This window comes from Cydia amplana, chromosome 23 (assembly GCF_948474715.1).
Source record: "Cydia amplana chromosome 23, ilCydAmpl1.1, whole genome shotgun sequence".
In the NCBI taxonomy this organism is placed as follows: Eukaryota; Metazoa; Arthropoda; class Insecta; order Lepidoptera; family Tortricidae; genus Cydia; species Cydia amplana.
This window is the reverse complement of record NC_086091.1, coordinates 11,399,688-11,415,217: the sequence shown is the minus strand read 5'-3', so window position 1 is coordinate 11,415,217 and position 15,530 is coordinate 11,399,688. Positions and strand designations below refer to the sequence as shown.

Here is a 15,530-nt window from a genome sequence, read left to right as displayed (position 1 = left end):
CAATGTGTGCAATATGGACTCATATGTAAAAAAATCCATAGGATCCTTAGTTTTAACCAACAAGCATGGTTAAAACCATATGTTGATTTAAACTCTAAAAAAAGAGCTCAAGCAACTAGTACTTTTGAAAAAGATCTATATAAACTGTTTGTGAACAGCATTTTTGGGAAAAGTATTGAAAACATAGAGAAAAGAATAACAATGCATTTTTGCAAGCATTGGGAGGACATTAAAAGTGTAACGAAAGCTACATACGGACTTGAACGATATATTTCAAAACCAAACTTCCACAGCTGCATTATTTTCTCACAAGACTTGGTCGCTGTGCAACTGAATCCAATAAAAGTAACATATGATAAACCTACATATGTTGGATTCACTATCTTAGAGCTTTCTAAAACACTAATGTATGATTTCCACTACAACTACATGCAAGTTAAATATGGGGATAAGTGTTCCTTGTTATACACAGATACGGATTCATTTATTTATGAAATTAGTACTAACGACTTCTTTGAAGATATAAAACCAGATTTCATAACTAAATATGACACTTCCGATTTTCCAACAAACAACGTTTACGGTTTCCCAAAAGTGAATAAGAAAATTGTGGGTCTAATGAAAGATGAGAGTAAAGGTCGTATTATTAATGAATTTATTGGATTAAGATCTAAAATGTATGCCTATACCTTAGAGGAAAAAGAAGATATTAACGACGAAAAGAAGAAGAAGGTAGAATCATGTGTTAAAAGAAACAAAGGAGTGACAGCCGCAGCTGTCAGAAAAATCCACTTTGAGAACTATCGAGAGTGTCTTAATTTAACAAAAACATTTTATGATGATATGTGTATTATCAGAAGTAATAAACATAGATTATTCACTACCGAAATTAAGAAAAAAACGTTATGCGGTTTAGATGATAAAAGATTCATCATGAATGACCATAAAAAAACACTACCTTGGGGTCATTACGCTATTAACCTACCATAATTGTCTAAAGTCTTACTTATCAATCGTATATCTTGTTGTCTTATTAAAATAAGAATAAATACTCATTTCACCCTTTATTTAATTCTCTATGTAACCTTATTTCTCATATGCATCTATTTGTATAAACGTTTTTACTTGTAAATAAAGATTTAACATAATTAATTTCATTGTTTCATTTAAAACACTCTATTTCATAGTGCTCACACCAATTATAATAACCCTCCAGCTCTTACGACCCCTTCAACGGCTCCTTTAAATACCACTTCAACAACCTCTTCAAAGACACCTTCAACACCCACGCCGACGGCATCTTACACTCACACCATGCCGCCAACCGCATCCCCGGCCCCCCGGCCCGATTACGCACACCTACCCATTTACTTCCTACATCGAGTACATACTTACGCTATTTATACCATCATACTTTTCACGGGCGCGGTAGGTACACACACTACTAGACCAGTTTTACTACCAGGATCGCTACCAAACCATTTTCTGATGGTGGCGTGGGACATACAATAATCTACTACTGACGGACGGACAGCGGAGTCTTAGTAATAGGGTCCCGTTTTTACCCTTTGGGTACGGAACCCTAAAAACGGTCACCCATCCAAGTACTGACCCCGCCCGACGTTGCTTAACTTCGGTCAAAAATCACGTTAGTTGTATGGGAGCCCCACTTAAATCTTTATTTCATTCTGTTTTTAGTATTTGTTGTTATAGCGGCAACAGAAATACATCATCTGTGAAAATTTCAACTGTCTGGCTATCACGGTTCGTGAGATACAGCCTGGTGACAGACGGACGGACGGACGGACGGACGGACGGACGGACGGACAGCGGAGTCTTAGTAATAGGGTCCCGTTTTTACCCTTTGGGTACGGAACCCTAAAAATAAATATAAGATTCATTAGGTTTTTTTAAGCTGCTACTACTTTTCCACGTTCATGATTATATTCTATTTAATGAGCTACATGGTGTCGACACTGTCGACGATCAATGCTATAGCTATAGCTGTATATTAAAAATACAACCAAATGCTCACTGTACAAGTAAATGCTTTCACCAAGATCGAACCTACACTAACATCAGCTTCGTACGTATGTGAAGTGATCATTTCTAAAATGGAATTTCATGAAATTATCAAATTCTATGATCTGGCCATGACATATTCTCGTACCTCTAACAGATAGAATTCCGTTACCAGGATTCGACCTGGAACTTACAGCTAACTATATCTTCTGATACAAAAAACTCACCGACATATCTCATGGGACAAAAAACAAGTACTTAAAACAACAAAAATAATTCATAAGTAGGGATGTACCGACTAGTCGGGAAAGCCGACTATCCGGCCACATTTGTAGTCGGCGATTAGTCGGCGACTAGTCGGCAAAAAAGGCCGATTAGTCGGCCTATTATTAATTACAGAAACCAGGACATAAATGAAATAAAAACGCAATATTAATCAAATGTTACATGCCCATTTTATTCAAATACGTATTTAGGGTACAAAATGTGCTTGTGTTCATATTAAATTCATGTATAGGTAATTATGTAGGTATATCGTCGCAGTAGCAGGGAACATCTTTCAGTTGATATTGAAAGCGCGACGACGCAAGGAGCAAAACAATTGTTTTAATAATGCATCCGAACTTGAATAAAGCTACTACAGTTGCCATACGAATGTAATCTTTATTGTGAAGTAACGATCATGAACTTGGCCGACTAACCGACTAGTCGGCCGACTAATCGGCCATCCGAGCACCGATTAGTCGGCTAGTCGGCTAGTCGGCCAAAACCATAGTCGGTACATCACTATTCATAAGGTTTTTAGGAACGCTAAATTTATCGATAAGAGCATTGTATCGTTAGGTCATTATTATCATTTACTTCGTCCATCCCTAATTAGGAATGCAACATATCGAGGCTAGTGCAGCGAATGAAGACCAAACCGCAGATGTTTCGCCCAGGACGCATTGTTCACAAATAACTACATTTACAATTTCTGCTTCTAGTATTACTTGAGACCCGTATGAATTAATTTTTAAAAAATTGTACGGTATAAGTACTGTTCTAATTTAGATTAAGTACACCAGCAGTATAAAGCCAAAAATTGACATTTGCACCAGCAAATGACCTTTTTGATGTTTTCTGCAGCAATTCAGTCGGCTGCAGTACTGTTCATTCGCCGCCGGATTACTACCACAATTATGACGTTCGTTCTGTCACTCATTCTATCTAGGAAATAGACAGATACAGAGCCTATTAAACTTACATTACTCTTTGGATACGGCGGCGGCAACAATAACGCCGCAACAGTAATGCAGCTGCTGCAGTTGACATCCGCATGTCATCTAGACACAAGGCGTCTACTTCTTCGATTTCGTCTACTTTATTTAGCCTAGAGATCACATGTAAATTGGTTTATCTTTAGTATATTTGGTAAGTGTTACACAATAGTCCTGTTTGCGGGCTACCGTCTCAATAAGCAGGAATATGCGGCTGAATGTGCTGGAAACAGTTTATGCTGTAAAACAATGTTATTCACGCAGAACTGAAATGACCGTAAAATGTGTTGTTGTTTACACAAATAGACTTCCAGACCATAGAATTTCTGTAATTATGAATGTAGATTACCGCCTCCTTCGCTCTCTTCACTATAAGGAATTAAATAGGTAAGTATACTTAGACAGGTGTTTGATAAAGTATTAACAGTTTTTACCAAGCCTGCCAGTGTTTAGCATGGTAGGTAATGTTGATAAAGTTTGAGTACGTGGGTAGATAAAGTACCATACGCCGGATTATATGATAAAAGAGTTCCCATTATCTGGCGCAGTCAGTCGGACGACCCCCGGCTAACTATTTATTTTTAATTTTTAATGCCTTTCTAAGTCGATAGTGACCCCACCCCACCTACGAAGCAGAAGGACTCAGGTTCAAATCTTAGCAAGGAGAACAATTTTATCTTCATTGGACTTCAAAAATACTCATCGTAACCCCATCATTGTATACAAACCGAACAAAGCCAGATACATAACAAACGACTTGGTAAGACGGTTCGTCCACTCTAATTGCAATCCCCTTAATTGCACCTCCCCCCCCCCGCCTGCAGAGGGGGGGGACACGTGCTCTCAGGTAGGCACGTTCTGGATTACAGTTTATCATTCCGATTTAATATAAATCTGTACTGTATCATACAATGCATACCTAAGTACCAAAGTATTTATAGTTTTTGTTATCTACTACTTTTTTCATGTTTCTTTAGTAGGTGTACCTATATTTACATTTTTATTCAATATTTTTTTTATGAATTACATTGAAATGGAATTTTAATCAACACAACTTTTTTTGAGTATGCAAAATAAAACCCGAAAATATTTTAAGCTTAATGAATAATCCGATAGGTATGCCTAAATATTTCAGAGCACTTTAAAAGAATTAAGATTTAAAAAATAACCCGACGGCCATTTTTAATAACAAAAGACGATATTACACTTCAATTTAAATTTCTAAAAGCATTTTCATCGTCTTTAGTCTAAAACATAACCCCGTTAAAATAACGAAATTATAACGCTATTTAAATCGCTCAATTTGAATAAAATTCCTTTATCGATAAATGTCGCAACACTTTCGATTAGTGTTGCGCTTGATGGAATATATTATCGACAAATTGAATTAACCAAAAGGTTGCTGAAGACCGAGACGAGCTAACTGTAGTGACTGTTAACCTTCTTCTTTATTTTGTTATCATTGAAGGCATGAAACCCTTCCTTGTTTTTAACCTAACATTTTAAATATATTCCAGATAATTATGAAATAACGGTTTGATTGCCCAGTCTGTCTGATTTTGTAATAAAACTACAGGTACATTGGGCGGATTGGGAAGTAGATTAAAATCGAAAGCAAAAAACTCCAGCTTCGCTTGATCAGTTGGTTATACGAGCAATTGAAACGGTGTTCCAAATGGTCGGTCATTTCATTTAATTTCATTTGCATTTTTTCAAGAACTTCATACTGTTGTATGTTTGAAACCTCAATATAATATTTACATTTCACAGCGGGATCGATACAATCTCTCAGTTGCTATGATGCGATGGCAAGTCTTTAACGTTAATTATTCTCTGGCGTTAGAATGGTGTATTAAAATGGTAACAAGATTACGCTCTATCGATAGGGACGGACAATCGACTAGTGATGTGATTCGATTAGTGAGGTGACAGGATTGACTTTGATTATCACAGCTTTTTGATTTATGGGGCCATGAAATTCATGAGCAGCCAACGTTTAAGGTTGTGCATATCAGGAGGAAAGGTAAACTACTGTTTGACAGTGTAATTAGGTACAATAGTGGACATTGGACTACCTGTTTGCATCGCGACTGTAGCGTGACTTTTTTGTGCTACCTCTCTAAAGGATGACTCACGCTAATTAATAGAAGCTGACGCTAATTGGTAACTGGTTAGGAATTTAATTTGGTTTTGTTATTGGCTAGTCATTACCTACGTACAGAAAGACTGTACGTGTTTGCGTTAGTTACTCCAATTCATAGATAGTTAAGTTATTTCATCAGAGAACGCTCGCATAATCGCTGGTTTCGTGGCCCGACAACCTCGTCTCTCAGCGAAGCAGATTTGCACGCGAAATTAAAGATTTTCTAACGAACCGCTTTTACATCCAGGGATACCGCAGTTTGTACAGTTAAGGTACCGTTTTGGATTAAGACTACACTGCCGTGTCACGCGCATCTCATGTAACTTTAAAAGTTGAGTTTCGAGATAATTTAAGATTTAAGAGCAACCACTGTACTATACTTTTCTCAATAAAATTATTTGTATTTGTATTTGTATTTGTAATTACGTTTAAAGTTTTAAAGATACAAATGCTGTTATCGATGACGGTTCATCGTATTTTTTTATTTTTTTCTAATTTACATGTAGGAAATATGGTCACAGAATAGGATTTTTTTTTCGCATAATTGAATAGTTTTCATTTTATTCGAATTAAATGGTTTGGCATTCCATACTATAGTGGTCACACGAAGTCATGTAAGTCAAGTTACATCACATACGCGTGATCAGACGTGCCACGTATTAAGCGAAATAATATTGTTGTCGTATAAACCAAGCGCTCGGCCAGTCATATCTAAGTTGCCTAACTCCGGTAACTTAAGAACATATATCATGCAACTCAAGTTAACTGAGTTGTGTCTGACGCCATCGGCAAAAAAATGAAGTTACATGAGTTAGTCATATGCTTTTCTCAGTACTGGTGTAACACCAGTACAGCGGTATTGCAGCGCAACATTACTGCGGACTGCATTATTGTCAGAAATGTAAAAAAAAAATAGGAAGCAACATCGATTTAAACATTTGTGACGATTAATGCCTTTAGTCACATAAACTACTATAATTAATATTCAAAACTCTATTCCTTCACTATATACATTTAACAACCATAGGGAAACATTGTGCCGTTTTATAATTTTGTACGTTAAATAACATGAAACAACTGGGTAAGAATAAGAAATGTACATAACTTAAACTCTACTTAGAGAAATTAGGAAGGAAATGTTCGTAGCAGAGAGAACGTATGTAACTTTTATACAAATACATTTGCTACACTATCTGCGGGTGAGGCGGACGGCATTACGAGAGCAAATACGAGGACAGGGGTAAGGCTGTGGCCCGCCATGAGCCGAGCGGGGAGCGAGTTGTTAACGTAGTAACATATTTGTTACACAGCATTTAAAGATGGGCGCCGCCGGGATCAATACCGGAAAATCTCTAATCGGGTCAGGTGTAAAAAAATAATTCCTATAATTGAAGATATGTACTTAGATTTGTGAGCAAATAAGAGAACTCGGCCACGAGGCAGTAGAAGCGGAAGGGCAAATAGCATAATTATTGAAGCCATTAGAAGTGATCATAGGGAAATATGAGCTACGATGCGTTGGTGAGATTTTAAACTCATTATAATCACAATGTCCGCCTGATCATTAACTTTCCCGCAAATTGTGAGAATTAACATAGTTGGATATATAGACAGTTAAGTAGTATATAATTTTTAGCTTGTATGATTTTTATTATTGTATGTATGTTAGTTTCTAAGGTATGTATGTACAGGCCTTAGTTGCCCGACAATAAATTATATTTTATTTGATTTTTTATTTTTTGATAATATAAGGTGAACTTTCTAAAAAATAGTTGATCCAATACTGATTCTAAAATGGTATATTTACATTTTTACAAACAAAGATATGGCCTGGATGGCGATTAAAGGGAGGTACCTAAGGTGCCAGCTATTCAAAAAGACAGAACAGTTCGATTATCTCTAAAACTACGAAACTTTTACTAGATTTATAAGTGCATTTTCTGGACCAGCCTTAAGTGCCCTGTCGGTACATAGTTAGCCGGTTATCCATTCATTACAATAAATAATAATTACTGGACACCCCAGTATATATAGGGATGTGTCAATATATAAATATCCCAATCAAGAATCGGTCAAGAATTTATATTATGTTTCACTATGCACTACGAGTATCTCTCGGCCACAGCCTTACTTTCACGCGATAAGCGGTCATCACGGTAATAGCGAGAGCGGAGATCAGGAATGTCTCGAGAATCTCGCAACATCTCGCAACATCTTGTGCAGAGTCGGTGAAACTCGTTTGAAGTTGCAGTTTTGTGGCGTTGAATATTAAATGTGGTTTAGTTTTTAGCAGAAATTGTAGAAATTTCTCCAATGAAGTCCTAATTTAAATTAATAGTCAAATTAAATAAAACCTGTAGATGAAAATACATAGTCGTAGTTAGCGCTGGTGACAGTAAGATTTAGTTGGCAGGTTCGCTTTCCATTACCTAATGCAGCACTGCGCCCAAGACAGTGGTCAAAGCATCCATCATGAAATCAAAGTATCTAAGACCTATAATTATATACTGCTGATGATGAATGCAATGTAGAAGTACCTTATAAAATAATATCGTCCGTTCTTACGTAAGTCCAGCCCTGTTCACAAAGCTTACACCAACTTCATTATTTTAGGACCAATATTTGTCTGACCTCAATAACATCAGGTGCCGTGCGCGTTGAAGACTCCAAGTTCATTTGGGTCCATTCGAGTACAAAATGTTTTATGAATGTGCTGGCGAGTGTTCCGAGTGATAAAAGATAAGCCCTACGCATGTTATTAGGCCGCTTTAGGCCCCTTGTAGTCAGAGAGATGATGTCAGCTCAGTCAGCTTTAACCTCTTGTCTGTATGATATGGATACTAACCGAATTTTTAGTCATTTATTAGAATTTCTTCGAGGTTTGAACCCACGAATTTGACCCTCGAATTTGAAAGATCGTCCTCATTGAGTTTCATATTAATTAGGTACGTGAATAAAGTAACTAGGTATTTCAGGAGGCATTTATTGTGATGATCTATTACGAGATTTACGAGTCGTATCGATCTCGTCAATCTTTCACATACCGATAAAAGAAATAGTTTTAGAAATAAAAAAACAGTTAATAATTAAACATAGAAGTAGATAACAGGCGGTCCAATCGCTAATAGCGTTCCTCCAGACAACCTTTGGGCAACAGAATCAGCGAAAAATCAAAAAATAGTAGGCGTTGAAAAATCATTGCGAAATTGTAAAATTTCCTCATTTATAAAATAAATGCCTGCGTTGCACATTGCACAATAGTGCAGGCTTTGTTATAACCATTCGTTTTATTTCGACTCGTAAACACGGGCGAAATTACTTCCACAGTACGAAACACGTCTCTGATATGGTGAGTCAGCTTAAAACTTACACTATTAAAACTCATCAGAGAACGCTCGCATAATCGCTGGTTTCGTGGCCCGACAACCTCGTCTCTCAGCGAAGCAGATTTGCACGCGAAATTAAAGATTTTCTAACGAACCGCTTTTACATCCAGGGATACCGCAGTTTGTACAGTTAAGGTACCGTTTTGGATTAAGACTACACTGCCGTGTCACGCGCATCTCATGTAACTTTAAAAGTTGAGTTTCGAGATAATTTAAGATTTAAGAGCAACCACTGTACTATACTTTTCTCAATAAAATTATTTGTATTTGTATTTGTATTTGTAATTACGTTTAAAGTTTTAAAGATACAAATGCTGTTATCGATGACGGTTCATCGTATTTTTTTATTTTTTTCTAATTTACATGTAGGAAATATGATCACAGAATAGGATTTTTTTTTCGCATAATTGAATAGTTTTCATTTTATTCGAATTAAATGGTTTGGCATTCCATACTATAGTGGTCACACGAAGTCATGTAAGTCAAGTTACATCACATACGCGTGATCAGACGTGCCACGTATTAAGCGAAATAATATTGTTGTCGTATAAACCAAGCGCTCGGCCAGTCATATCTAAGTTGCCTAACTCCGGTAACTTAAGAACATATATCATGCAACTCAAGTTAACTGAGTTGTGTCTGACGCCATCGGCAAAAAAATGAAGTTACATGAGTTAGTCATATGCTTTTCTCAGTACTGGTGTAACACCAGTACAGCAGTATTGCAGCGCAACATTACTGCGGACTGCATTATTGTCAGAAATGTAAAAAAAAAATAGGAAGCAACATCGATTTAAACATTTGTGACGATTAATGCCTTTAGTCACATAAACTACTATAATTAATATTCAAAACTCTATTCCTTCACTATATACATTTAACAACCATAGGGAAACATTGTGCCGTTTTATAATTTTGTACGTTAAATAACATGAAACAACTGGGTAAGAATAAGAAATGTACATAACTTAAACTCTACTTAGAGAAATTAGGAAGGAAATGTTCGTAGCAGAGAGAACGTATGTAACTTTTATACAAATACATTTGCTACACTATCTGCGGGTGAGGCGGACGGCATTACGAGAGCAAATACGAGGACAGGGGTAAGGCTGTGGCCCGCCATGAGCCGAGCGGGGAGCGAGTTGTTAACGTAGTAACATATTTGTTACACAGCATTTAAAGATGGGCGCCGCCGGGATCAATACCGGAAAATCTCTAATCGGGTCAGGTGTAAAAAAATAATTCCTATAATTGAAGATATGTACTTAGATTTGTGAGCAAATAAGAGAACTCGGCCACGAGGCAGTAGAAGCGGAAGGGCAAATAGCATAATTATTGAAGCCATTAGAAGTGATCATAGGGAAATATGAGCTACGATGCGTTGGTGAGATTTTAAACTCATTATAATCACAATGTCCGCCTGATCATTAACTTTCCCGCAAATTGTGAGAATTAACATAGTTGGATATATAGACAGTTAAGTAGTATATAATTTTTAGCTTGTATGTTAGTTTCTAAGGTATGTATGTACAGGCCTTAGTTGCCCGACAATAAATTATATTTTATTTGATTTTTTATTTTTTGATAATATAAGGTGAACTTTCTAAAAAATAGTTGATCCAATACTGATTCTAAAATGGTATATTTACATTTTTACAAACAAAGATATGGCCTGGATGGCGATTAAAGGGAGGTACCTAAGGTGCCAGCTATTCAAAAAGACAGAACAGTTCGATTATCTCTAAAACTACGAAACTTTTACTAGATTTATAAGTGCATTTTCTGGACCAGCCTTAAGTGCCCTGTCGGTACATAGTTAGCCGGTTATCCATTCATTACAATAAATAATAATTACTGGACACCCCAGTATATATAGGGATGTGTCAATATATAAATATCCCAATCAAGAATCGGTCAAGAATTTATATTATGTTTCACTATGCACTACGAGTATCTCTCGGCCACAGCCTTACTTTCACGCGATAAGCGGTCATCACGGTAATAGCGAGAGCGGAGATCAGGAATGTCTCGAGAATCTCGCAACATCTCGCAACATCTTGTGCAGAGTCGGTGAAACTCGTTTGAAGTTGCAGTTTTGTGGCGTTGAATATTAAATGTGGTTTAGTTTTTAGCAGAAATTGTAGAAATTTCTCCAATGAAGTCCTAATTTAAATTAATAGTCAAATTAAATAAAACCTGTAGATGAAAATACATAGTCGTAGTTAGCGCTGGTGACAGTAAGATTTAGTTGGCAGGTTCGCTTTCCATTACCTAATGCAGCACTGCGCCCAAGACAGTGGTCAAAGCATCCATCATGAAATCAAAGTATCTAAGACCTATAATTATATACTGCTGATGATGAATGCAATGTAGAAGTACCTTATAAAATAATATCGTCCGTTCTTACGTAAGTCCAGCCCTGTTCACAAAGCTTACACCAACTTCATTATTTTAGGACCAATATTTGTCTGACCTCAATAACATCAGGTGCCGTGCGCGTTGAAGACTCCAAGTTCATTTGGGTCCATTCGAGTACAAAATGTTTTATGAATGTGCTGGCGAGTGTTCCGAGTGATAAAAGATAAGCCCTACGCATGTTATTAGGCCGCTTTAGGCCCCTTGTAGTCAGAGAGATGATGTCAGCTCAGTCAGCTTTAACCTCTTGTCTGTATGATATGGATACTAACCGAATTTTTAGTCATTTATTAGAATTTCTTCGAGGTTTGAACCCACGAATTTGACCCTCGAATTTGAAAGATCGTCCTCATTGAGTTTCATATTAATTAGGTACGTGAATAAAGTAACTAGGTATTTCAGGAGGCATTTATTGTGATGATCTATTACGAGATTTACGAGTCGTATCGATCTCGTCAATCTTTCACATACCGATAAAAGAAATAGTTTTAGAAATAAAAAAACAGTTAATAATTAAACATAGAAGTAGATAACAGGCGGTCCAATCGCTAATAGCGTTCCTCCAGACAACCTTTGGGCAACAGAATCAGCGAAAAATCAAAAAATAGTAGGCGTTGAAAAATCATTGCGAAATTGTAAAATTTCCTCATTTATAAAATAAATGCCTGCGTTGCACATTGCACAATAGTGCAGGCTTTGTTATAACCATTCGTTTTATTTCGACTCGTAAACACGGGCGAAATTACTTCCACAGTACGAAACACGTCTCTGATATGGTGAGTCAGCTTAAAACTTACACTATTAAAACTTGAATTGCCTGTATTGTTTTCAACCAGGTATTTCAAGAAGATCAATTAAAAGACCTACTCTCGAATTTTGAATCTTGTTATAACATACCTACTCGTATTTACTCGTATTATATACAAGAATACCTATATGGAGTTGCACCTTGTATGGGTTTAAAACTTTTTTACTATGGTATAGTTAAGGATAAGCGTCTCTCCTCGGGACATCATAAAGCATGTCCAAACCTTCTACTTCTGAAAAGCCGTATGTTTAAACTGAAGCTTCTTAAAAGAATGTATAAACTGTAGCCAAGCCATATACAATAAGATACTTATAAATATATTTTTTACTCCTTACAGGAAATATGACCTTAACTTCACTTAACTTAATCAAATCTTTATTTTCATTAAGAGTACATATTTCTTGGAACAAGTTCTTTAAATATGATATTTATTCTCTTTTTCTTACCAGCCCTCCTAATATTTCAGTGAAGCCAAAATAATGAATAAGTGTCTAAATATTCTACTCATTTATTAAGAAAATAGTCTTATAAATGTATCATCTCATTCGCTTTTACATCTTTTTACTTCTATGAACTAGCGGTCTATCAAGTTACTCTTAAAATCTCTTTTATTGTGTAAAAGTTAATTTCATTGTAAACTTTAGTTTCTACGTCTTAAGGTTGTTTTTGAAATAATGGTAGTGTGAGTTGAGGCAGTGGAAAAATTAAAGGTATTCTTAGCATTTTCAGTAGAATACTTAAATATACTTCAGAACGGACTTGAAAAATGTTCACAAACAGGTAGCCTTACGAAACATAAAATTAAATTTAGTAGTAAGAATGTTTTAAAGGCTATATTGGCTCCTTATGGAGAATTTTAACAATGTACCTACCTAAGCTTAAACTTTTATAAATACATAGGCTTGTGAGTTATTGTAGACAAAAATGTAGTTTAAAGGATACTAAACAGGTTACTTACCTACCTAAATTAAATAGGTACCTTAAAAGTTTTTGATGTACAAAAGTCACCATGAACAAACTTTTATAAGTCTGTAACGCATCTTAAGTACTAAATGGTATATATCATTATTAAGATGTGACACCAAGTTTAATGTATCAGTCATTAAATGTAAAAAAAAACCAACGAGTTGCACTCCGGGAGTGCCGGCAGAAGTGAAAACTCAATGACATTGTAACAGTTTTTCAATTAGGTTACGTGTCCGTCTTACGAATTTTCAATCTGTCGAATCCGTCGGTCACGTGACCTGTTGCGAGTTTAACATTTTTTTCCACACCTCAAAAAGTGCACAGCGCCGCTAATGAAGTTTTCACTTCAAAACCCTTTTGACTATGAATTTTTATGTTTTTGTGTATAGTTTACTACAATTTCTGGATCATTCAAATTTTAAGGGATAATTTAATTAATAGCACATAGCAAAATATAAATTCTGTTGTACAAATCAGAATTTATCGAAAATAGTTTTTTTGTGGAGGGACGATTAAAACATAATATTAATGTTGTATCGCTGCCTACTACACGTCGTGCCACCCGTATGAGCCCGTGGCCCGACAGACACATTCATGAAACAATGCTTTGTAACCTGATATTTCTTTGATATTAATATTATATTTTATACTTAATTATGGCTTAAGCTTCTTTGCCCGCTGTATTGTTTGAATTATACATATAAGGATGAGCGGTGCAAAATAGGGTATCTAGTCTGAAATGTGAGAGTAGGTAGATAGGTATATATTATTTTTGCAATTAATCACGCGCTGATGGAAAGAGAGAGAGAGAGGACAAAAACTTGGAAAAATTTGGATCACCCTGGTAGCTTGTAGTTTTTATTTAAATAATAAATTATTCACTTTTGTTTTGCAGCATCTTCTATTATATTATACAATTGTACTGGGTTCCTTATTGCCATTAAAAGCAGAGCATATCAACGTCACCAACTTAAACGTCACATATGTAAACGAAACACATATAGAAACAGTAGAAGAAATCGATCATGAAAACGAGACAGCAATAAAAATCGAAATACTGCAGAAAGAGAAAAACGATCTATACATCAAAATTAACAAAGCTATCGACGAAGCTATATCAGAACTCGAGAAAAGTAATGACACTGACGCAATCACCGGTCACGAACATTTGAAAACTTTGAAAAATCAGATAAAAGAAATACACGAAGCTAGTAATAGTGATGATGATAAAAACTCCCGTGATGTTAATACTGACTTCAGGCGAAAGATATTATTTAACATTGAAACAAAAGGAGAAGATGATTGGTTAAAAAATAAGAAGAAAAGGGACTTTTACGATAAATTGGTAAAGAGTAGAGACAAGCAGTATACTAGTGTGCCGAGGGTGTTCAACCGGCAGAAGATAGCGGAGCAGATACAGCTGTGGCTGGCCAAGCAACAGGAGGAAAAGAAGAAGAAGAGGGAAATGAAGTAAGGATAGACATAATTTAGTGATTACTAGTAAATCGATACTAATATTATAAATCCGAAAGTGTGTCTGTCTATCTGTTTATCTGTCTGTGACCTCTTCACGCTTAAACCGCGCAGAACCGATTTAGTTAAAGTTTAGTATAGGGGTAGTTTGAGTCCCGGGAAAAGCCATAGGATACTGTTTATCTCTGAACTCACCCCTTAAGGTGATGAAAAGGGGAGAGGAAATGAGAAAAATAGTGAAATGCCTGTTAAATTGTGTATGCATTTAAGAATATTAGCCTCAAAGTTATTGCTATAATATTTTATCCAGGCGCTGTAGTTTTAACAGTTCGAAAAAAGAAACTGTTTTGACTATTAGTCAAATACCCTATTATACCCTGTTATATTTTGGCATGCCTGTCTGTCGTCGCTTACCTGACAGACATGTCTAGCCTCACCTGTTCCAGTACGCAATCATTTAAATAAGCAAAGCCAATTTTAAAAGTTGTCCTGCAGGTCCGTCCGTATTGCTCTAATTTTCCTTTTAACTATATAGGTAGTTTGATTCTTTTTATTTGTATAATTTCAGACTGCAGCTCGAAATCAACTCGGAGCGTTGCCCCAACTTCGGGCGAGGCAGCAAGAGGAAGAAGACGAATTCCAAGGGCGACAAGGCGGTCGCGCCCAGATACTACCCCTGCTGCAGAAAGTGTTGCAAGAAGTCCTATCTTGGATGCTTGTAAACACAGGATTCATCCAGGAGACATCCTACAGGTGATGTTCCGATGTCAACTGCAACTGCTCGTTGTTGCTCCCGCTTTATCTGTCACGTGCGACGTTACTGTTCCGATTGTGACGTTCATTTCGTCTCTCATTTTATCACGGATATTGACAGTTAAAACTGCGGTAACAACGACGCCGAAACAGTAGAGAAGGAGGAAATGAGGATGACACATCGAATATTTTATACAATCGATAGTATTTTGTACCTAATCGTATAGTCTAATTTCTTGTCCAAAAGGCCTCCGGCGGGGTAACGCTGCTACCTGGGGACCTTTGATCCCGGCATCGCGCAGAAC

The 15,530-nt window shown here is 36.4% G+C and overlaps 1 protein-coding gene across 1 annotated transcript; it reads left to right on the top strand.

Moving 5' to 3' along the window:
* Nucleotides 1-11,885: 11,885 nt before the first annotated feature.
* LOC134658670 (uncharacterized) lies at nt 11,886-15,194 on the top strand. Its single transcript, XM_063514324.1, has 3 exons — nt 11,886-12,001; nt 13,895-14,469; nt 15,041-15,194. The coding sequence occupies exons 1-3, from the start codon at nt 11,999-12,001 to the stop codon at nt 15,192-15,194; spliced, it is 732 nt and encodes a 243-aa protein (XP_063370394.1). The 5' UTR covers nt 11,886-11,998.
* The last annotated feature ends 336 nt before the right edge of the window (nt 15,195-15,530 follow it).

Bases quoted from the DNA above. Each gene is read 5' to 3' on its own strand.
- LOC134658670 (XM_063514324.1), top strand. The intron at 14,470-15,040 runs GTAAGGATAGAC...GTATAATTTCAG, and splicing joins AAGAAGAAGAGGGAAATGAA to ACTGCAGCTCGAAATCAACT.